Consider the following 23,107-nt stretch of genomic DNA (forward strand, 5'->3'; position numbering starts at 1 on the left):
AAGTCTGTGTCCTGGCAAACTATCTCCTGGAGTTTGCACAAACTCATGTCCATTGAATCGACAGTGCCATCCAGTCGTCTCATCCTTTGTCATCCCCTTCTCATGCCCTCAATCTTTCCCATATATAATATTATATATGCTACATTATAAATTAAAATATATACTATGGTGAAAAGATAGGAGGCTGGGTCACAGATGACTGAGTTTAGGCAGCACTACACAGTAGTCAGAAGGAAAAACACCACAAGTGAGCAACCAGAATTACAGACTGAGACACAGGAATCCTTCAAGTCTAGACCAACATGCCTGTCTCCCTCCCCTCCAGGAACAAACTGTCCGAAATACCCCTTATGTGGTACTTGTTGGGCATAACCACCCTAGACAAGCAAACAAGTAGCTGTACATAGAGCTGTCATGACAACACTGAAGTGAGAGCTGTTCTTTTTTTGTGATATTCTGATGTCTGGCTTCCTTGGCTACCAGAAGTCTTACCCTGCACCTCTGGTAGATCCACAAACCTTTACTAATTGCTTTGATCCTGTGGGGTTTTTTGTTGCTGTTTTCAGCCTTTCAATTCAGTTCAGTTCAGTTCAGTTGCTCAGTCGTGTCTGACTCTTTGCGACCCCATGAATTGCAGCATGCCAGGCCTCCCTGTCCATCACCAACTCCCACAGTTTACTCAAACTCATGCCCATCAAGTCGGTGATGCCATCCAGCCATCTCATCCTCTGTCATCCCCTTCTCCTCCTGCCCCCAATCCCTCCCAGCATCAGGGTCTTTTCCAATGAGTCATCTCTTCACATGAGGTGGCCAAAGTATTGGAGTTTCAGCTTCAGCATCAGTCCTTCCAGTGAACACCCAGGACTGATCTCCTTTAGGATGGACTGTTTGGATCTCCTTGCAGTCCAAGGGACTCTCAAGAGTCTTCTCCAAACTTTCAGCCTTTAGATATCATCAATTCCAAAGAAACTGACTAAGCACTCACAGTATACAAGAGCTACCAGAATAGTAGCAAAACTACAGTGCAAAATGGGGTCAAGACCAAAGAGACATTGTCCTTGAGGATTCAAAAGAGAAAGATCTCCCTTTGTTTTGATAACAGAGAAGCCTCAGGTGGGAGTTCAGATTTATATGGGCTTTGAATGGTAGATGGGCAGTAGTTAGAGGCAAGGGGAGAGACCTTCCAGGGGATAAAAACATCATCAGCAAGAAAGAACATGGCAATAGAAAGCTTACAGCATGCCCATGGCACAAATAAACCAGTTTGACTGGAACAGGGGTTGGAGAATGATGGCCCATGGTCCAAATCCAACAAGTTACCTTGTTTTTCTTTGTTTGTTCTTATTTTTACTTTATGGCTCATGAAGTAAGAATGGTTTTTACATTGTCAAACAGCTACATTTAGAACATTTATGTAACTATGTAATACCCGTAATTTTGCCTCTTGTTCCACAAAGTCTAAAAAATATTTACTATATGACCCCTAAGAAAGTTTGCTGACTTGGAGCAAGTAATGACTCCAAAGAAGAGCACTGAGGATGTCTTTTGAAAGACATTCAAATGACAGGAACCCAAGTAGCTTAGGGAAAAAGTGGAAATCACAAGCTTACAATTTTGGAAAATCTCAGAGTGAATCTAACTTTGAGCACAATTGAATCCAGGAGCCCAAATTATTATTTTGGTTGGCTCCTTTTCCCTCTTGTAAAAAACAAAACAAAAAACTTCATTTGCAGAAAGATGTTTGCCATGTAATAGAAAAAAGCACTCTCTGGTCATCCTTAGCCAATACATTTAGGTTTTGCATCCATAAAGAAGAGCATTCATGTATTAGACCCCATGGATGAACTGTGATCAGTTACCTGCCCATTCTTCACTCACTGTGGCCAGAAGGAAGGGGGTCCCCTGATTGACTAGCCTGGATCACATGCCGGCCCCTGCAGTAACGTCGGTAGGACACTGGACCTTCCTGTGTTGCTTGGGGTCTAGAAGAACTTCTCCAAATGAACCAGAAGAAAAGGAGATGGAAAACTGGTGGACACAAGTAAATTATAATTACATATTCCACTCTAGTAGAGCAAGCAATTTATTCTACATACAGTAGGTATTGGAGAGTTAATGAGTGGGAAGCAGTGTTCATTGAACAACATTCAGCAAGTTGTTATTAAGCTATGTGTTTAGGAGGTTTGTGTGGTTAGGATAGATTAGATAGGGTGGATTGAAATGGTAAAAAATAAAGAAACCAGGCTAGGGGTTTTATAACAGTCAAGGTGGAAAGGCTGTGGTCTTCACCCTAGAAGCAGTGGGGAATCATTGTGTGTTTTATGTAAAGAAATTATATGATCAGACTTGCATTTTGAAGTGATCACTAGAAATGGTTCTTTTGGGTTAAACATCTATATTGAAAATCTTGTTGACATTGTTAGTTGGCTTAGTCACTCATAAACTGTTCAGGATAAATTTGGATCTACCTCAGATCTGAAAAAATAGAAATTTCAATTTTGTGAGATTAGAATTAATGGTATTTTGCTGTGTCTGTTTTCATTGACTTCTCAGTGGGTGTTTGGTTTTGGAGTCTAAGAACTAGAGAATATAAAAATCATTTTCCTTCACTTTGTTTTTGTTCACAGATGTTAAATCTCTTTTTCACCACTGGAAAGGGTGACTTTGCTGGAAAATCATTTAAAGTTTTTTCCAGTCAAGTCAGTAAGCTCCCCAGAAGCAAATGAACAAGGGGTGAAAATCACCATGAAGCCCAGTGAGATTGCATTTCTTCATTGCAGCCCAAACCAGCCGTTGTGGAAAGTGAGCATGGTCGAAGGGAGAAAGTGGGTTTTGTGCATGCTCACATCTCTGAAGCAAGGCCAGGGGTGGAAAATATAAATGGAGTAGGAAGACATTTGGGGAGGTTAAAATCAGATCAGAGGCAATTTGCCACGTGTTTAGACTAAAGAATAAACACTAGAATTTGAGAGAAGCCAGCTATTTGCTTTGGGGGGTGGGGCAGTGGCCCCGCCAGTGGCCTTCACATTAAAGTCTATGTCTCCTTATCTCTCTGTTTCATGTGCCTTTCATGGTATCCAGACCAAGCATTGTACTGTGTAGTTTAATTTAATTTTCCTGGATATTATCTTCAGCAGAAGTGCTTTTTCTATTGCTGAGAATTGTGAACATAGCAAAATATTTTAGGCTCCTTTTCCAAGGAATCCTCTTTCCCCAGGGTTACTGTTAAGCTGAAGTATCTTGGGCCACCTCTGCTAATTTTAGATATTCCTTTGTTTTCGTCAGTGAACATTTAGATTCTTATTAAGTCCTTTTACCTCCTTTTCCTCTCCCTAGTCCAAACAGGAAATATTCCCTGAAAGCAGACTGTATAGAAAGGGATGCCAGATGGCCAATGACTTGAGGCAGTGTTGTTAACTTGTTGTCCAGCCAACTCAGAATGCGACACTGGAGATGTCCCCCTCCTAGGGGGAAGGAAGACACTGTTGATTTACTGTAATAACTTTACCTAAAAAAAAGGTCTCTAGAGCAGTCAACACAATTTCTCAGTGAGGACAGAGGATGGAAAATTTAGTCCTTGCATATGGAAGGGCACTCAGTAAATATTTGTTGCTTGTATTTGACTGAAAAAGAAGAGAAACAGTAAAAACAGTGGGGAACTGCCAACTGTATTATGCAACCTAAACCACGGATTGGTGTAACAGAGACAAAATGGTCATCTTGCCCCTTTTAAGCATCCCTCCTCTAGAGAATAAAAGTATCTATTTGTATGATTAGGGAGAGCATTTCTTCTATTAACATGATTCAATTTTTTGGTTTTAAATGTAACGTATTAATTGTAGAAAATATGGAAAACATTTTAAAAGCACAAAGAATAAAAATCACCCAGAGAATACTATTAATATGCTTACTGTCCTTAGGTATGTCTTAAGATAGATGTGTACATACTTTTTTATTATATAGAAGAGTGCATGAGAAATATACAACTTCATAAATTTATCTTCGGCAGCTGCCCCCCAGGTCAGTTCAGTTCAGTTCAGCCGCTCAGTCATGTCTGACTCTTTGCAACCCCATGAATCGCAGCACACCAGGCCTCCCAGAATTTACTCAAACTCATGCCAGTTGAGTCGGTGATGCCATCCAGTCATCTCATCCTCTGTCATCCCCTTCTCCTCCTGCCCCCAATCCCTCCCAGCATCAGGGTCTTTTCCAACAAGTCAACTCTTCGCATGAGGTGGCCAAAGTACTGGAGTTTCAGCTTCATCATCAGTCCTTCCAATGAACACCCAGGACTGATCTCCTTTAGGATGGACTGGTTGGATCTCCTTGCAGTCCAAGGGACTCTCAAGAGTCTTCTCCAACACCATAGTTCAAAAGCATCAATTTTTCGGTGCTCAGCTTTCTTCACAGTCCAACTCTCATCCATACATGACCACTGGAAAAACCATAGTCTTGACCAAGACAGACCTTTGTTGGCAAAGTACTGTCTCTGCTTTTTAATATGCTATCTAGGTTGGTCATCACCTTCCTTCCAAGGAGTAAGCATCTTTTAATTTCATGGCCGCAGTCACCATCTGCAGTGATTTTGGAGCCCCCAAAAATAAAGTCTGACACTGTTTCCACTGTCTCCCCATCTATTTCTCATGAGATAATGGGACTAGATGCCATTATCTTAGTTTTCTGAATGTTAAGCTTTAAGCCAACTTTTTCACTCTCCTCTTTCACTTTCATTAAGAGGCTTTTTAGTTCCTCTTCACTCTCTGACATAAGGGTGGTGTCATCTGCATATCTGAGGTTGTTGATATTTCTCCCAGCAATCTTGATTCCAGCTTGTGCTTCTTCCAGCCCAGCGTTTCTCATGATATACTCTGCACATAAGTTAAATAAGCAGGGTGATAATATACAGCGTTGACGTACTCCTTTTCCTATTTGGAACCGGTCTGTTGTTCCATGTCCAGTTCTAACTGTTGCTTCCTGACCTGCATACAGGTTTCTCAAGAGGCAGGTCAGGTGGTCTGGTATTCCCATCTCTTTCGAAATTTTTTCCACAGCTTATTGTGATCCACACAGTCAAAGGCTTTGGTGTAGTCAATAAAGCAGAAATAGATGTTTTCCTGGAACTCTCTTGCTTTTTCAATGATCCAGCAGATGTTGGCAATTTGATCTCTGGTTCCTCTGCCTTTTCTAAAACCAGCTTGAACACCTGGAAGTTCTCAGTTCACGTATTGCTGAAGCCTGGCTTGGAGAATTTTGAGCGTTACTTTAATAGCGTGTGAGATGAATGCAATTGTGTGGTAGTTTGAGCCTTCTTTGGGATTGCCTTTCTTAGGGATTAGAATGAAAACTGACCTTTTCCAGTCCTGTGGCCACTGCTGAGTTTTCCAAATTTACTGGCATATTGAGTGCAGCACTTTCACAGCATCATCTTTCAGGATTTGAAATAGTTCAACTGGAATTCCATCACCTCCACCAGCTTTGTTTGTCGTGATGCTTCCTAAGGCCCACTTGACTTCACATTCCAGGATGTCTGGCTCTAGGTGAGTGATCACACCATTGTGATTATCTGGCTCATGAAGATCTTTTTGTACAGTTCTTCTGTGTATTCTTGCCACCTCTTCTTAATATCTTCTGCTTCTGTTAGGTCCATACCATTTCTGTCCTTTATCCAACCCATCTTTGCGTGAAATGTTCCCTTGTTATCTCTAATTTTCTTGAAGAGATCTCTAATCTTTCCCATTCTGTTGTTTTCCTCTATTTCTTTGCATTGATCGCTGAGGAAGGCTTTCTTATCTCTCCTGGCTATTCTTTGGAACTCTGCCTTCAAATGGGAATATCTTTCCTTTCCTCCTTTGCTTTTGGCTTCTCTTCTTTTCACAGCTATTTGTAAGGCCTCCTCAGACAACCATTTTGCCTTTTTGCATTTCTTTTTCATGGGGATGATCTTGATACCTGTCTCCTGTCACAAACCTCCATCCAATGTTTATCAGGCTCTCTGTCTATTTGATCTAGTCCCTTAAATTTATTTCTCACTTCCACTGTATAGTCATAAGGGATTTGATTTAGGTCATACCTGAATGGTCTAGAGGTTTTCACTACTTTCTTCAGTTTAAGTCTGAATTTGGCAATAAGGAGTTCATGATCTGAGCCACAGTTAGCTCCTGGTCTTGTTTTTGCTGACTGTATAGAGCTTCTCCATCTTTGGCTGCAAAGAATATAATCAGTCTGATTTCAGTGTTGACCATCTGGTGATGTCCATATGTAGAGTCTTCTCTTGTGTTGTTGGAAGAGGGTGTTTGCTATGACCAGTGCGTTCTCTTGGCAAAACTCTATTAGCCTTTGCTCTGCTTCATTCCGTACTCCAAGGCCAACTTTGCCTGTTACTCCAGGTGTTTCTTGACTTCCTACTTTTGCATACCAGTCCCCTGTAATGAAAAGGACATCTTTTTTGGGTGTTAGTTCTAAAAGGTCTTGTAGGTCTTCATAGAACTGTTCAACTTCAGTTTCTTCAGCGTTACTGGTTGGGGCATAGCTTGGATTACTGTGATATTGAATGGTTTGCCTTGGAAACGAACAGAGATCATTCTTTCGTTTTTGAGATTGCATCCAAGTACTGCATTTCGGACCCTTTTGTTGTCCATGATAGCTACTCCATTTCTTCTAAGGGATTCCTGCCCACAGTAGTAGATATAATGGTCATCTGAGTTAAATTCACCCATTCTAGTCCATTTTAGTTCGCTGATTCCTAGAATGTCAACATTCACTCTTGTCATCTCCCATTTGACCACTTCCAATTTGCCTTGATTCATGGACCTAACATTCCAGGTTCCTATGCAGTATTGCTCTTTACAGCATCGGACCTTGCTTCTATCACCAGTCCCATCCACAACTGGGTATTGTTTTTGCTTTGGGTCCATCCCTTCATTCTTTCTCGAGTTATTTCTCCATTGATCTCCAGTAGCATATTGGACACCTACCGACCTGAGGAGTTCCTCTTTCAGTATCCTATCATTTTGCCTTCTCATACTGTTCATGGGATTCTCAAGGCAAGAATACTGAAGTGGTTTGCCATTCCCTTCTCCAGTGGACCACATTCTGTCAGACCTCTCCACCAGGACCCGTCCGTGTGGGTGGCCCCACACGGCATGAAACTAAGCCCCCCAGATAAGAAGGACAATGTCGCTGGGACCCCAGCGGAACCCACAACTCTCATTTTCTCCTTCCCTCTAACAATTCTTTCCCTCTCTGTGGATAACTACTAGTCTGATGTTTATAGTAATCAATTCCTTGTTTTTATTTATGTTTTAGCTCTTCAGTACAAATTCTAGGGGGCTTCCCTGGTGACTCAGACAGTGAAGAACCCACTTACAATGCAGGAGACCCAGCTTTGATCCCTGGGTCAGGAAGAGCCCCTGGAGAAGGGAATGACAATTGTTATTTGCAATAGTAAGGTCCCATGAAGTCACTGCAAACACTGGATTAGCAAGTGTCTAACTATTGCTCCTACAGGAAATACAGGATTAGGTTCCTACAGCCTCTGTTTACAATGTTTTTGTCAATTTATTAATCCATAACCTTGTTTTACATGGATTTCTATTTAAAGACACTTTGTTTAATATTACTATTGATTCATTAACATTCACCTCGGGACCAGCAGGACTGTAAGTTATGCCTGAGTAAAGCTTATTAAGCACATGTTTTCTTTGTGAGGCATATCCCAGCCTTCTTGCACATAGGGACCCTGCAGAGCTGAAACAGAAGGCAGAGCTTTCCTTTATTCAGCCTCAGCTGGGAATGTGCATGTTGGGTGACTGAAGTTTTTCATCACTCCATATGTGTCCACAAATGACTATGAAAGCACCTTGAGTATTGATTCTGGACTTACAAATAAATTTTAGCAAATAGGCGAATTCACGACTACAGATCCATCCGCATCCCTAAAATGCAACATTTTGTTTTATTATTCTGAGTCTGGCTTCTTTTGCTCAATAGTTTTAAAAGTCATTCCTGTATAATAGCTGTAGTTTATTCATTTATTTTCATTATAGTAGAATGAACAATTGTATTAATATACTAAAACTATTTCTGCATTCTACTTTTGCTCAACTTTTAGCTTGTTTTGGGGCTTCCCCAGTGAGTGGCTCAGCAGTAAAGAATCTGCCTGCAATGCTGGAGATGTGAGTTTGATTCCTGGGTTGGAAAGATCCCCTGGAGGAGATGGCAACCCACTCCAGTATTCTTGCAACCCACTCCAGTATTCTTGCTGGGAAAATCTCATGGATAGAGGAGCCTCGGGGGTGGGGGGTAGGGAGCAGGGACCACAGACCATGGGGTTACAGAGTTGGACATGACTGAAGCAGCTGAGTATGCACCCACTAGCTTGTTTCCAATTTTTGTTTTTTACAGATAAACTGCTCAACACATTCTCATAAATGTCTTTTGGTACACATACACACTGTGCTCTAGGGTACACATCTGGAAATGAACTGCTGAGTCACAGACCGTGATAAATTACTCATTTTTGCTAAGTAATACCAACCTGTTGTCCAAAGTGAGTAGAGCAGTTTACAGCCATTCTCCAACAACATATAAGAATTCCAGTTATTCCACTTCTTGTAAACACTTGGTATTTTCAACATTTTGATGTTACCTGTTTTAGTTGTTCTGGTAGGTGAGCAGGATCATCCCTCTGTGGTTTTAATATATGCTTCTTGCATTACAGAAAGTGTGAGCACCTTTCTCTTGCAATTTCTCTTCTGAAATCCCTGCCCAAATGTCTTGTCCATTGTTGACTTGGTTGTCTGCTTTTTCTTACTGATCATGATCAGTAGGAGTTCTCTGTATAGTCTGGTATGTGTTCTTTTTTAGTGTATTTATATGTTGTAGGCCATCTTTTGCTGTCTTTTAACTTTGTCTTTTGATACATAAAAGTTCTTATTTTAATATAGTCACATATATCGATATTTTGCTTTATGGTTAGTGCCTTTTATGCCCTATTGGATAAGTTTCAATCCCAAATTCCCAGAATTATTCCCTGTTTTATTGTTTGCCTTTGGCATTTAGACCTATAATCTGCTAGGAAACCATCTATCAGGTATGATATGTGGAATTGGTCATGTCATTTTTTCCGTATAGATATTTGATTATCCTAGCGCCTAGTGGAAGAGTGCTTTCCATTAGTATTATAAAGTAATATGGGCTCATGATTTAAAAACTCAAAACAGTACAAACAAATGTAAAATTTTAAAAAGTGAATGTCCAGTCCATGCCTGTGGACTCAGTCCCCATTCTTAATCCCCTGAGGCAGTTACAGTTTCTTGCCTGTAGATTTTAAGAATAGTTTAAAGAACCTTAGCATTAGAATGGTGACTTTAAAGCAAACTTAAGTTATGCCTCAGGACAGGAGAAGATTGAATCTAGTGTCACTATCATTCTGTTTGTTACAGTGAATGCATTTGTTTTTGTAATATCTTCATTATATAGAGAATGACAGTTGTATTGCACTCAGTTTAAGATGGTAAGGAGATACTTGGATTTCTCTGCAACCACTTCAGTCTTATGAAATAGCAAATGTTACCTTATAGATCCTTTGAAGTGCTCCCAAAATGTTTCTGAGTTTCCTTAAAAATCGCTTCATAAATTGTGAGGTTATTTAGTTGAAAGGAAGATTTTAAGAACCAGTTCTGATGTAGCTGAAATGTGATTTTGAAAAAGATTGAGGGGCTTTAACAGGAAAGAATAATCCCCTTGGTAAGTACTCTGCAGCGTAGAGCACACCGTTCTGTTTCCCCTGCTGGTTGTTTTCTCTTGGGGGTTTTCCGCTGCATGGAGTAATTGAACTGAGATCATTGTCTTTTTACTTTAGCATTGCATCTTTACTTACAATCCAGAGTTTTGCCCTCTACCTCGTATTTCTTTATTATTCTATGTGAGAAGAAGGTTCAAATGATTGGCTTCGGAGAGCATTAAGGATAACAGATTCCCTATTCTAAGATTTTAGATTTTATTTAATCGCAGAATTATGTCTTTCCCAGAATACTCCATCTGGATTTGACACTTGTTTGGAACTTTAGAAAAAAAAAAATTTTAAGCTAGAAAACAGTGCTGCTGCCCTGTAGACTAGTCAAGCTATTTTAAAAGCAACTTATTTAAAAACCATTCTAAAAGCAATTGTATATAATTGCTAAGGCCTTAAGGGGATTTCACCAGCCAGTCTCATTAAAATAAGAATCAGGACTCTGTTATTGTCTGAATAAAAATATGTATTAAATTATAATAGGCGAAAAAAAATTATATTAGACGAAGGGAAAGAATCTGTAAATACTGTGCATGTTTGTAAGAGTCAGAAAAAAATACAGAACAATGCATCTTGGGGGCTTGTGGTTTTCCTCTTGTAAAGTTGTTTAGCACATACTGAACATTCAGGACATAGATAAGATACATGTGAAGAATATGTTCAAATTTCCAACAAATAGAAATTGGTTTTTGTGTCATCTGGGGCTTCCCAGGTGGTGGCTCAGTGGTAGAGAATCTGCCTACAGGAGGAGGTGATGCCGGGCAGGAGACACAGGAAACATGGGTTTGATCTCTGGGTTGGAAAGACCCCCTGGAAGAGGAAATGGCAACCCATTCCAGTATTCTTGCCTGGAGAATCCCATGGACAGAGGAGCCTGGCAGTCTACAGTCCATAGGGTTGCAAAGAGTCGGGCACAACTGAGCATCTGAGCACTTTGTATCATTTACTCTGATTCACTACTATCCAGTTTACTGGTATTCCTTTTGACCCTGTTTTCCAACTGAAGTTTGATTTTCCTTCTGTTTTTATGGCACTTTAACTGAGGACATAAAGAGGTATTTTCCAAGGAAGAAAAATTCCCTAATTTGGGATTAGATTAGATCAGACTTTACAAGTTTTCATGGGATTTTCTCTTGTCTCTCATTGTAGGGGGAAAGAGAAAGAAATGCAGGCCTCCTGCCTTGAGTTTAATAGCACCATCTGCTCCAAGCCTAATGGGGAAGGGGGACTGAGGGAGCAGTCAGTCCAGGCCTGAGATCCATGACCCAGAACCTGGCTGATAGATCACAGACCGCTGCCTGGCAGAGAGATGTCAGTGTCGGTTTTGTGACCTCTCCCTAGTACGCTGCCAGCGAGACACTCTTTGGCTCCCCTGTGTACCTCATCTCTCCAAGTTAGTATTGTCTTTGAGGATCCTACACTAAACCAACCACCCACCACTCCCTGTCTCTCTTGGGTGAGCCACACCACATGGCCAGGGGTCCAGCACCCCCCAGGCTGCGGTAGTCTGACTCTATCCATCTGCCTGTCTCCTTTCCCACTCGTCCTTCTTGGCAGAATGCCCTTTAGAAAATTAAACTTTGCTTTCAGATAGAAACAACACAGGAGAGGAATTGTATTCATTTTTCTGGAAATGCTAGGAAAGAAAAGAGTCCAAGGTAACTTTGCGGACTGGGTAGGGGTGGTGGGGAAATCCATCTGATTTTTCAGATTGGTGATTGTGCTGGCGGGGCCATCGTGAGAGGGAAGGGGCAACCCCCATTCGCTGTTGCGGGGAATGCAATTTAGTCTAAACTTTCTGCAAAACTGTTTGCTAGGATGTATCAGGACCCTTAGGAAAGGCTCCTAGCCTTTGACCCATTAATTTAACTTCCAGGAATTTATACTAAGGAAACAACTGGAGACAAGCAGTGGTCTGCTACAAGAATGTGAATTGCAGCACTATTTCTTAAAGCTGAGGGGGGATAATAGTTCGAATGTACACAATAAGAAAAGAGTTACATAAATCAGGCTATACCATACAGTAGACTCCCCTTTAGGTCTGAGAATACTCTGGGGGGTTGTAGAAAGGCCTTCAGGGGGTGATCTGCTAAGATTGTGGTTTTAAAATTATTTTTCTATCCTAACATCAGTTGCTTTTTAGCCTCATTAATGAGGAAAGAGTTTTATGATTTTTGGAATATATCAAAGTTTATTTAATGACATCAGTAAATGCTTACATGAAAAAAGCATGCTACTATGTATATAGTATTATCCACAACCCTCCCCTCCCCCCAGAAAAGTGAAGAAATTTGTCAAGATATTATCAGTGATTATCGGTGGCGTAAATTATGTATGATTTTACTGCTTTTCTTTTGATGTTTTTTCATTTCTTCATCATCTATAATTTTGCATATCAGAATTAAAGAAGATCAGCTTTCTTATTAATGGTCAGCTGGCTGCTTATCTTGTAGCAGCTCAGGATTTTCCACTCCTGTGCTGTGGAGCCACAAGAGGGTCTGCCACATCCGTGATCAAACTGTGAGCCTGCTGGGGCAGCCCTGTCCACAGCCCAGTAGGCATGCCCTGGCTGGTACATCAGATGCCCCATCAGTCAAGTGAGTCACCACAGAAGGGTGTCAAGCTGATGATATTGCCACACAACTGTACTTGAACTCTCAGCCACATCCCAGCATGATGCCAGGCCTTTGAGCCTTATCTTCCTAAATCATTATTTCTTCCTTGTCCAGAATGTCACAGGGACTGGTTGGGCTGTGTGACTCCTTTTGAGGACACTGTGGACCAGCAGACTAAAGCTGATGCAAGTCTCCCAGTTGAATCAAAACCAGACCAGCAAATGTTCCTTAAAGTTTAAGCTGTTGTTGCTGTACTTGGGCCTTGATGTGGGGGCCTGGCAGGACCCCAGGAGTATTTAGGGTGAAAAATGTGCTAGGGCATTCAGCTGGACTCTGAGGTTGTGGAGAGGCCTTCATGGGTCAAGTGCTCAGAGTGTAGTTATAAAATTATTTTCTTCTATCCTAACATCAATTATTTGTTATCTTTGGCCTCATTAATGGGAATAGAGTTTGAGAATTCAATATTGGAGATTTCAGAGCCAGTAATACCAAAGCTGGCCTTTTTTAGTTTGTTTTATCTTGGATTTTTTTTACCATTGCTGTTGTCACTTTAAGTAACTTATAGCCAGACACTTCTGTGGTCAGAGGTTAAGATTATATAAATAGTCTTTGGCCATTATCGTCATCCCTGTGCATCTTATTTTCCACCTGTGTGTTCTCTGGGTTGCATCAAAACTGATATATAATGTGCTCTATATTTCTCGGAGGAACGTTTATATGTTTACGTCATTCTGTTGCTACAAGCATCAATCATTGTGGTATATAAGAGTGTTCAGTAGTATTGTTGACATTTGGTTTTGTTAATGTGACTCTGGAGCACAAGCAAAGTATAATTTCAATCAGTTTAGAAATCATAGAAGTACTGTGGAGTGTACATTTTATTGTTGCACTAAAATGTAGTGGTAATAAGCTGTAAATTAGAGTTATTTTATAGCAAATAAATGTTATTGCTGTAACTAAAATGCAAGCCAACAAATGAAAATCTGTTAGTCATTAAAAAGCACAGTTAGTAATACTATGGCAGTAGACATGGAGATTGAAGAGTAACTTCTTATAATCATTGCAAGTGTCCTGCATTGCAACCATTATTGTTGTTCAGTCACCCAGTCGTGTCCAGCTCTTTGCATCCCCATGGGCTACAGCACTCCAAGCCTCCCTGTCCATCACCATGTCCTAGAGTTTGCCCAAGTTCATGTTAATTGCATCAGTGATGCCATCCAGACATCTCATTCTCTGATACCCTCTTCTCCTTCTGCCCTCAATCTTTCCCCATATTAGGAACTTTTCCAGAGAGTCATCTGTTCACATCAGATGACCAAAATACTGGAGCTTCAGTATCAGTCCTTCCAGTGACTATTCAGGGTTGATCTCCCTTAAGATCAACCATAACCCCAGATAATTTCAGCCATGTACTAGGTTGCCAAGAGCCACTTAGATATCCAGGGTTGTAAAAAAAACATTCACAGCCCACGTTGTGTTCATAGACTAGACTATGTTCCCAGCTATGCCTTTAGCCAAAGGCATGATTCTTGGTACAGTTGAGGTAGGAAACTGGAGGGATTTCCTGTTTATTGTTGTTTAGTCACTGAATCATGTCTAACTCTTTTGTGACCCCATGGGGTGTAGCCTGCCAGGCTCGTTTATCCATGGGATTTCCCAGGCAAGCATACAGGAGTGTGTTGCTGTTTTCTTCTCCAGGGGACCTTTCTGACCCAGGGATTGAACCTGCATTTCATACATTGGCAGGCAGATTCTTTACCACAGAGCCACCAGGGAAGCCCTTCCTACTTATAGAAACCACTCAAAAAAAAAAAAAAAGTCTTAAGAACTTTTTAATTATCCTCTGTTGGAAGGAACGGATTAGTTCAGGCCTCTGGGCCTGGGTTGCTCTCATAAACCTCCAGGCTGTCCCTGGTTGGAACCTGAGTTCCCAGGCTGGGCTGCAGTTGGAATAGCCAGGCCTTGCTCACTGACTGGGTCATTACCTTGTGGAAGGGTGGGTGGTTGTGGGAGGACTAGGGAAAGCAAGGCCTTTCTTACCAGCTGCTCTATGGATTAATTAAGGACTGACTACCCAGTGGAAATAAGGTAGCACTTCCTCCCAGGACCCAAGACAGAATCAAGTGTGGGAACAGGTATTAAACTAATCATAGAGTAACTGATCCCTTAACTAATGAAGTTTACTTACTATCTTATAGTTGTTTTTTGGTTTGTCTCATCTCGTGAAATACACTGTATGCTCTGCAAGTCAGACCCCTTGGTAAATGCTGAATTGTATCTCATTTGTTGTCTTCATCACACTGTGTGTCCAATAAGTTAGTCATTGCTGGAATAATTGACAAGAGAAGAGCCATACTCTTCAAATGTAATCTCTTCTATTATATGAATTCCATCTGCTGTATGAATCTACCAGACGGAAGACTGGAGGCAGGATTGAGTATTTTGTTGGGATTTACAATGTGTTGAGTCTATTTGGGTCTGTCTGTTGCTGCATTCCCATTTTCCCTTGCAAATGTGGTAGGCATCTGAAGGAAACTCATAAATCAGTGGTTAAGAAGGTTTCTAGTGGATCTATAAGGAAACTTGACATAGCCTAGAGAACCAAAGCAAGTCCTACTACCCAGAGGCATTGCACTGTGGCAGCAAGAGCTTTGTGCTTGGAGCCAACAGATTGGGGTCTAAAACTCGGCCCTGACACTTAGAGCCTGAGTATCTTCAGGTAAGCCTCAAGTTGGCCCACGTTCCCATATCTATGAAATGGGAATTATAGTAACACCTCTTGGCTAGATAGTTGGATTAAATGAGATTCATTAATTTAGTGAATAATTATTTCCTGAAAACCTCTTAGGCACTATTTTAGAAGTTAGAGGTACAGCAGTAAACAAAACGAACAAAAATCCCTGCTCATAGAATTTATATTCTAGAAATACAATACTATAGTGGCATTTACTAAATGTTTCATTCAGTTAGTCTGAGGATATTTGACGAACTCATGCAATGGGATTTTACTGTACACTTTTGTAGGAATTTATATTACAACTGTAGATAATTAAGGCCATTATTGAGTCTCTCATCTGAGTTGAAGATATCTCATTAAGTAGAACATTTATGTGTTCTTGCTAAATCCTGGAATGTTTAGACAGTGTGTTCCCTGGAATTGGATTCATACAGTGCTTGGGTCAGAAAGGCCAGCCGCCGTCCAGGACTGCAGGTGGTGTGGCTGGGTGGTTTATGCGTTGTTTTGGTGTTTGCGCTATCTATGCCTTAATCCAATTTCACAGAGTTGCTGAGATGTTTGTTTGTATAATTTGTGAAATAAGTCAAAGGGCTAGCATGACTACTTAAAAGCCACCAACCATGTATGTTATAGTGAGTGATTTCAACCTTTCCTGTCCAGCTTTTTGATCAGCCACCCATCAAAGAACAAATTGACAGATTTAAGCGTTAAGTTCATTTTTTCATTGCCTTCCATCTTGGACTTTTTCTTTGAGTATCAAGATGCCCAAAATCCTTGAAAAGAGAAAGAATAAGCCTGGAAAGCAAACCTCAGGGGGACAAGTGGGTGCTGCACACAGTTGTGTGCCCTCTCCTGGGAGATGTGTGTCCAGACCCATCCTCCACCTGCGATCACTTTCCTAATGCAGTCCTTCTCTGGGTCTCCAATGGCACACAGCCCGTTTAGTTAAAAATGTAAACAGGAAATCGTTTTCTGGTGGACTGGCCTGTGTGGCACCCCCCCCCCAAAAAGGTCATTTTTGCTGAGACACAACTTTCTAAACACATAGCAGTGGAAGCTGGAGGCTGGTTGTAAGCTAGCCCTGCCCCAGATGGAGGTCAGTGATAGGATGTGGGTGTGGGAACCCGTGCATGTGGGTTCAGGACATTTTTCACTGATGGCCAAAGGCACAACAGACAACCGCAGAAGCTCCTGTCACCTAGAAAGCAGTTGCTCTGCAGGGCAAAGAGACATGTTACTATCCGAGGAATTCCAGAACAGGCATTACTTGGAAGACACGGAGGTTTGGTCTGGAGAAATGTGACTTGGCACTGAAGACACAGCCTGGGTTCAGTGCCCCTCCAGTCTCTCCAGCTCCCTGTCATTCGGCCTCGCCTGAACCTCCTGTGCTCCTGCTGTGGTTTCCCTGTGTGCTGACGAGTTTTTTGGTGGTTATGTCTTGCAGCCCCCCGAATCCAAGCCCAACTTCACCCCTCTCGCCATCTTGGCCCATGTTCTCGGCGCCATCCAGCCCTATGCCCACTTCATCCACGTCCAGCGACTCATCCCCCATCAGGTCTGTTGCAGGGTTTGTTTGCTTTTTTGTTGCTGCCGTTGTTCTCTCATTGGCTTGGTCCTCTCTTCATGCAGTGTTCAGCCTCCTCGTCAACTTTGTTCCCTGCCATCCAAACCTGCACTTGCTTTTTGACAGGCCAGAAGAAGCAGTTCGCGAAGACTCCAGGTAAAATCACGGATGATGATCACTCTGTTCCTGCTTATCCAAAGCTGGTCAGGGATTCCAGCCTCAGAGACCAAAGCTGGGAGGGACCATTTGCATGAACCAGCATGGCATTTTTCATGCCCCTCTGAACCCTTCCTCCAGTTTCTGAATTTATTTGTGGTGCCTAGAGTTTGGGGAGAGAGTGCTTCTTGAAAGGGCTCCTGTTTAGATTGCTCTCTGAATCAGGAAGCTCTCTGCACTTTAGAACAAGATAATTTCAAAGGCAACAGTGCTGAGACACGTGCCGGCCTTTTCTCCCCTCATTTTTATCAGATAGCATCAGGCAACATTTATTTGTGGAGTTGGGTTTCTGGCCATGAATATTGACACCTAGATGATGAGACCCAATATTGTAAAGTAATTAGCCTCCAGCTAATAAAAATAAATGAAAAAAAAAATAGATGATGAGACCCAGACCAGTTGGGAGAGAGACAAATATAATACAGAATAAATTGTTCCTTACCTTCCATGCAGTCCCAGGAACCCTTGTGCTCCCATCCTGTGTCTGTCTCCAGGTGTCATGAACCCTTAGCTCTTATGGGAACAGGTGACACCTCTTTCTGTGGGTTGACCTAATTCTTCCATCCAAGGCCCAGGCTGTAGTTTTTCCCTGCTTTGATGACACGCAGACTTAATTTGCATTTGAGTTCTTTGGAAAAAGGAAGCTGTTTAAATCCTACAAAAGAATTCATGATGCTGCTGCAGAGTCCCTCCGCTGCGTAGGTCCCCAGCATGTGTGTGTCTTGCACTGATAGTCTCTGCTTTCAGACAGCCAAAACACGGAGCCTAGTTATAAGCTTCATCAGTACTTCAGGCCATGGCAGTGTTTTCTCATCCATCTTTTACTCATAGCTGCTTTTCTCCAAAGGAGAAAGCCTCCCTAGCAGAGAGGCTTAAATAATCAATAAAGCTGTGTCTCACTTTAAAAAAAAGAAACACCATGCTATTTATACATATGTACATACATACATGGGTGCTCCCCAGGTGGCACAATGTAAAAGTCCGCCTGCCAGTGTGAGAGATGCGGGTTCAATCCCTGGGTCAGGAGGATCCCCTGCAGTAGGAAATGGCAACCCACTCCAGTATGCTTGCCTGGAAAATTCCATGGACAGAGGAGCCTGGCAGTCTACAGTCCATGGAGTCACAAAGAGTTGGACACTGAGCGCGTGTGCACACACACAGAGATTACTTTATTCTCCTCCAGGCACTTCCATATCCATCATTTTGTTGTATCTGCATGTGAGAATGAGAGAAGAAATGGCCTGAACCCTGTTACAGAGAAAGAAAACTAAGGCACAGAGAAGTGACTTGTATACAGCCACATGACTAATGAGATCCAATCCAGAATTCAGGACTTCTTGCCCTCAACCAGCACTCTTTCTTCCAAATACATGGGTAGCCCCAAATTTGAGTTTTCATGCTTCCCAGCCCAATAGCCTGGCCTGCTTTTCTAGGTTTTATGTCTAGCTTTTTCCTTGAAAATGGGAAAGAGAGAGCTTTTCACTATATCCTTTTATCCTCACCCTGGGAATAAGGTAAAAATACAGATTATACTTTTCTTGACACTCAGATTATCTCCTAATTATTTCTTAGGTACATTCTGGGAGATGTTAACTTTCAAGGACAGCAGATATATGGCTTGAATTGTTCTGGTTAGATGATTGATTGCCCCATGAAGATCTGAACCAGAGCCAAAATATGGATCCTTCATTTTGATCAAAAGAAAGTAAAATCTTCAGAACATTAGCCCTTGAATAGAATGGATTGGGGGACCCAAGCCAGTAGAATCATTTAGCTAAACAAAACTGAAATGTGCTCTGCTTTGACGGTTTTCATTTTTCTATATCTCTAAGCTTTGGAACCCTATTGCCTGTCCAGTATCTCCACCTCTCCATTTCTGTCACCCAGAAATTTCCAGGTTTAACGCTTTTAGCTATTCATTTTCCAAAGTATTTCCAGATTGGCAGAGGACAGAATCTGTACTCCCCACGTGTCTGGGTTCATGATTACTCAGGACCATTCACTCCGGCCGTCGTTGTAATGGCGCCATTTGGATGATGCTGTTGCACAACCCTGTAGGATGCTGCCATTTTGAAATAGGCAAGACAGAGTAGGACTTACAATTGGCTATCACTGAGCTGACCATGTGTGCCAAAGCGAGCATGGATGGGAACACAGCTGGGGAGCCAGCCAACAAAAGGCAAAAATCCCATAATTGCTGTTGCAGTATGCAGCCAAGAGGTGGGGGCATATACCCATTATTCAGGTCCAATGAACCATTCCCCCAAATCCACTTCCAGAACATGAAGTTTCAGATTTCCTTCCCTAGACAGAGCTTTTAAAAATAAAAACTTAATTATACCTAATTAATGGGCCCATGAACTTCTATATAAACGTCTTCTCTGGAAGAGGTTTGGTCCCCCGTCTTCAAAGCATTGCTTTGCTTGTTAGTTCAAGGCTCAGGAATGGAGGTGCCTTTCACAGCACGGCAGCGAGAGGGAACTGGAGGAGTGTTCCCTTTCCTTTCACTTGTACCCCTAGAAAAGGGGTACCCCACCCCAAATTCCTAACTTGGAATCACACAAGGGCTCCTGGAAATTATGCCAAAATGATCAGACTGTTGCATCTCGCCAGTCTAGCTGAGCCCACCTCCCTGGACAGTGCAGACAGTGGGTTGTCATTTTGCAGAGCTTGCAAGGACAGTTGAGGGAAACTCCTCTGAGTGCTTTCCTGGCCCCGTGCCATGCTCAGAGGCAAAAATTAAAATGAACTAGCAGAAGGTTCCAAGCTTGTTTGTGCCCTTGAAAACCCCACTGAGGTCTGAAGGGCATCATCACAGAAGGGTCACGGGCACCCCAGGCTCTCTGTGTCCAGGGTAGAGGTGCTCTGTGGAGAATAGGGAGCAGAAGAACCAAAGTGGAGATCTTTTGTTTCTTTAATCAGAGCCAAAACCTACAAATAAAACCTGTGTGCCAACAAGATCTGTTTTGGTAGAAACCCTACCTAATGCAAACCGCTCAGGGCTTTTGATAAGGAGAGAGTGACATGGGACTCTGTGGGACTCAGTGGGACTCAGGCTAGCAAATTCTTACAAAGAGGAAGCTTTCCCCTGGGTAGGGCTGCCAGATGTAGCAAATAAATGAAGATTCAGAATATCCAGTTATATTTGAATTGTAAACCACAAATGTTTGTTTAAGTATATCCTGTGCAATATTTGGGACATACACTAAAATAGTATTCCTCGTTGATCTGAACTTCAGATTTAACTAGCTGCCTTGTGTCTTATTTGCCAGTCCTTGTCCTGGGGAACAGGAGTAGTTCCTTTTAGAAGCAGCCCTTGTATCATTTCTCCCATTCTTGGCTCACATGCTGTGGAGGTAGGAGGAAGCCCTCTTGTAGACTGTCAGTCACCTCTTAATTTGAAACAAAAGCAAGATTCTCTCCTGACCTTTGTTCTTATATTTAATATGCTGTTTTATTGAATGTTATCATTGTTAAATCTCCCAAACCAGATATTAGTGGAAAATTTACTCCTCTTGAAAGACAGTCTTGGGCGTCTGAGGTATTCCCCCTGCTTCCTTCCTGCCAGACACCCAGTTGATTTCCCTAGCTTGTCCCTGTTTTGTCCCATTCCTTGTATTTGAGGAGGTTAATAAGTAACCTCTATGAAAACCCAGCCAGAGAACCCTTGCCTCAGATGATTTTTGCCTCACTTTTTATCTCCCTTCCCTGGTCCCTGTCCTCTCCCTGCAACTGCTCTACCGCGTCCTCCAGGGACAATGACCCTGGCTCGTGGCCACTGCATTCTCCTTCCACGTTCATGTTATTGCGGGCTTCACTTGCCTGTCTGTAGAGAATTTTGGTTGTTTTAACACTTTTCACAAGCAGATGCTCTCTGCTCCCCATTCTGTCAAAAGCAGACAAACAAACAACAACAAAATAAAGCAATAGAACTTTAATCTCACATTGGCTGTTTGGCCCTTGGTGGTCAACACATACACTTGGTTTCGTTAGATCACAGTCTGCGCCCCTTGTCCTGAACTTAATCCTAATACTAATGATCATTATGTAGGAGGAGCTGGTTTTCAGCTGGAGCTGATACATTCTAAAGGCTCTTCCTCCTTTCACTTCCAGCAAACCCACTTCATGTTCTCCCACTTGCCAAGTTTTCTCCCATGCAGTTATTATCTCCTGGTTACTAGAAGACCAGGGAAAACACCAGTAAACTGCACCTCAGCAACAAATTCTGGATAGCCGTTTATCCGCACAACAGGCCCGTTACGTCACCTTTCCTTCAATTTTCATGGAACCAAGACTAAAAGTTTTAAATACCTGACCATGGTACAGGTTTCCAAACATCCATGATGCCTCCTCCCAGTGGAAAGCTGGACTTGGTGACTCCAAGAGTAACAGTTCTGTAGTGATCGAAAGTACCCTGATCCTTCTGATCATGTCTGGATTTACCTAAGACCATTCCTCTACTAAATCTCACTCGGCCACTTGAAATGGAGGTCTAGCCTCCCTGGGTCCTTGAGGCCCTCCATTAGCCAAATAAAGGTAAAGCAAATAATACGTATCTCTTGAATAATTGTCTAACCCAGAGGACTACTTGCTCTTCAGCTACTCTACCCTGGAGCCCCTAAATATGCTTCCTCAGATAGCTTAGGAGAAGAGAGAGGTTGCTTTCAGCAAACGAAGAGCCAGCCTTTGACCGCTAAACATCCATTTTCTTATAACCTTTGAGAAATCATAGATCTGTTGGAACTGGTTGAATATCAAGACAAAAATTGATTTAGCAGTGCTTGCAACTTGTACTTTAGAACTTGGGCTCATAATCTGTAGCCATTGGGTCAAATCCAGCCTGCCTCCTGTGTTTGATAAGTATAAAGTTTTGCTGGAACATAGCCACACTCTTTCATGTATATCTTGTCTGTGGCTGCTTTCATGCTACCGTGCAGAGTTGAGTAAAAGCAGCAGAGACCGTATGGCCCACGAAGCCTAAAATGTTTACTGTGAGCCATTTACAGAAGGAGTTTGCCAACCCATACTCTAGAAGAATGGTTCTTAGCCCTCGTTGCTCATGAGAGTCACTTGGCGAGCTTTATAGAAATACTGATGCTGGTATCTGCAAGTCAGGGTGGAACCCAGACATCTGCATTTTTTGAAGTGCTTCTGATTCACAATGAAAGTCAGCACTCCTTGAATGAGAAAGGCACAAAAAACTGCCACAGTGTCCCTTCTCCCTTCTTCGTCCCCACACACGTGTACACACGTATGCTCATACACACACACGATCATGCCCACACCTTGACTGCTCCCCACCCTGCCCTGCCCTGCCCTGGGGGTCCGGGAGTTCCAACTCTGGAATCCTGCTCCACCAGCCCAATGAGAAAGAAGTAACATCTGCGAAAGCTAACGTCAGCCCTGGGCCTGGAGCCCAGACCCATCTTTGCTTGAATTTCTCCTTTTCAACTCCTTGAGCATTGCTGGCTTCTAGCATGGTCTGCTGGGAGTGTCCTCAAGAGCAACTTGGAAATTCTTTCCTGCCTTCACTTCCCTACTCCCCAGCTAGTCCTGCTCCCCATACAGGGCCCAGTCTGCCCCCCCAACTGTTCAGCTCTTATGACTCCCAGATCAAGTTTTGACTTGGCACAACATGACCCCACAAGAAGAGTGGTTTTCCTGGGCTTATGGCTATTCTCTGCCTAGTTCTCGTTTTTACTCTGGTGACCTTTGTGACTTTCCTACCTCATGTTTTGCTATCTGGCTGCCTTGTCAGGCTCTTCCCACAAGAGAGGGCTAGGCCGCTTGCAGGGAAGGAGAGGAAGAGAGATGAAATATCTTGCAGAAGGTTTTTTAAAAATGCTCATTAAACTGTTTTCCCCCAGCACACCATTCCGGAAGGCAAAAGCCTTGTATGCCTGCAAAGCAGAACACGACTCTGAGCTCTCCTTCACAGCAGGGACGGTCTTCGATAATGGTGAGTTTTTCAAATAAATAACTGGAGTTGTCAGAGTTGCTTTCCACCTAAGGAAAATTTCCATAGAACAGGTAAGACTGAAAAGGACTGTGTATATGTGTGTGTGTGGGAGTGGTCTTTTCCCACAATGAGAGAGCAGTGGCAGAACTCAAGGAATCACTGTCAAGAGAGGACGAATGGAGTCACCTCCTCACTGTGACAGGACAGTGTTGTGGAGATGTCA

The 23,107-nt window shown here is 42.5% G+C and overlaps 1 protein-coding gene across 7 annotated transcripts in view; it reads left to right on the forward strand.

The window, feature by feature from the left end:
* Nucleotides 1-23,107, forward strand: part of ARHGAP26 (Rho GTPase activating protein 26) — a 663,940-nt gene that overhangs the window by 630,677 nt on the left and 10,156 nt on the right. For 5 of the 7 annotated variants that reach the window (XM_065918816.1, XM_065918817.1, XM_065918815.1 and 2 more), the window contains 2 exons: nucleotides 16,590-16,700; nucleotides 22,793-22,884. In XM_065918816.1, coding sequence (XP_065774888.1) covers nucleotides 16,590-16,700; nucleotides 22,793-22,884 — 203 coding nt within the window. Of the gene's footprint in view, nucleotides 1-16,589; nucleotides 16,866-22,792; nucleotides 22,885-23,107 lie in introns of all 7 variants that reach the window. The other 2 variants (XM_065918811.1, XM_065918814.1) reach the window with 2 other exon arrangements.

This window comes from Muntiacus reevesi, chromosome 1 (genome assembly GCF_963930625.1).
Source record: "Muntiacus reevesi chromosome 1, mMunRee1.1, whole genome shotgun sequence".
NCBI classification, from domain to species: Eukaryota; Metazoa; Chordata; class Mammalia; order Artiodactyla; family Cervidae; genus Muntiacus; species Muntiacus reevesi.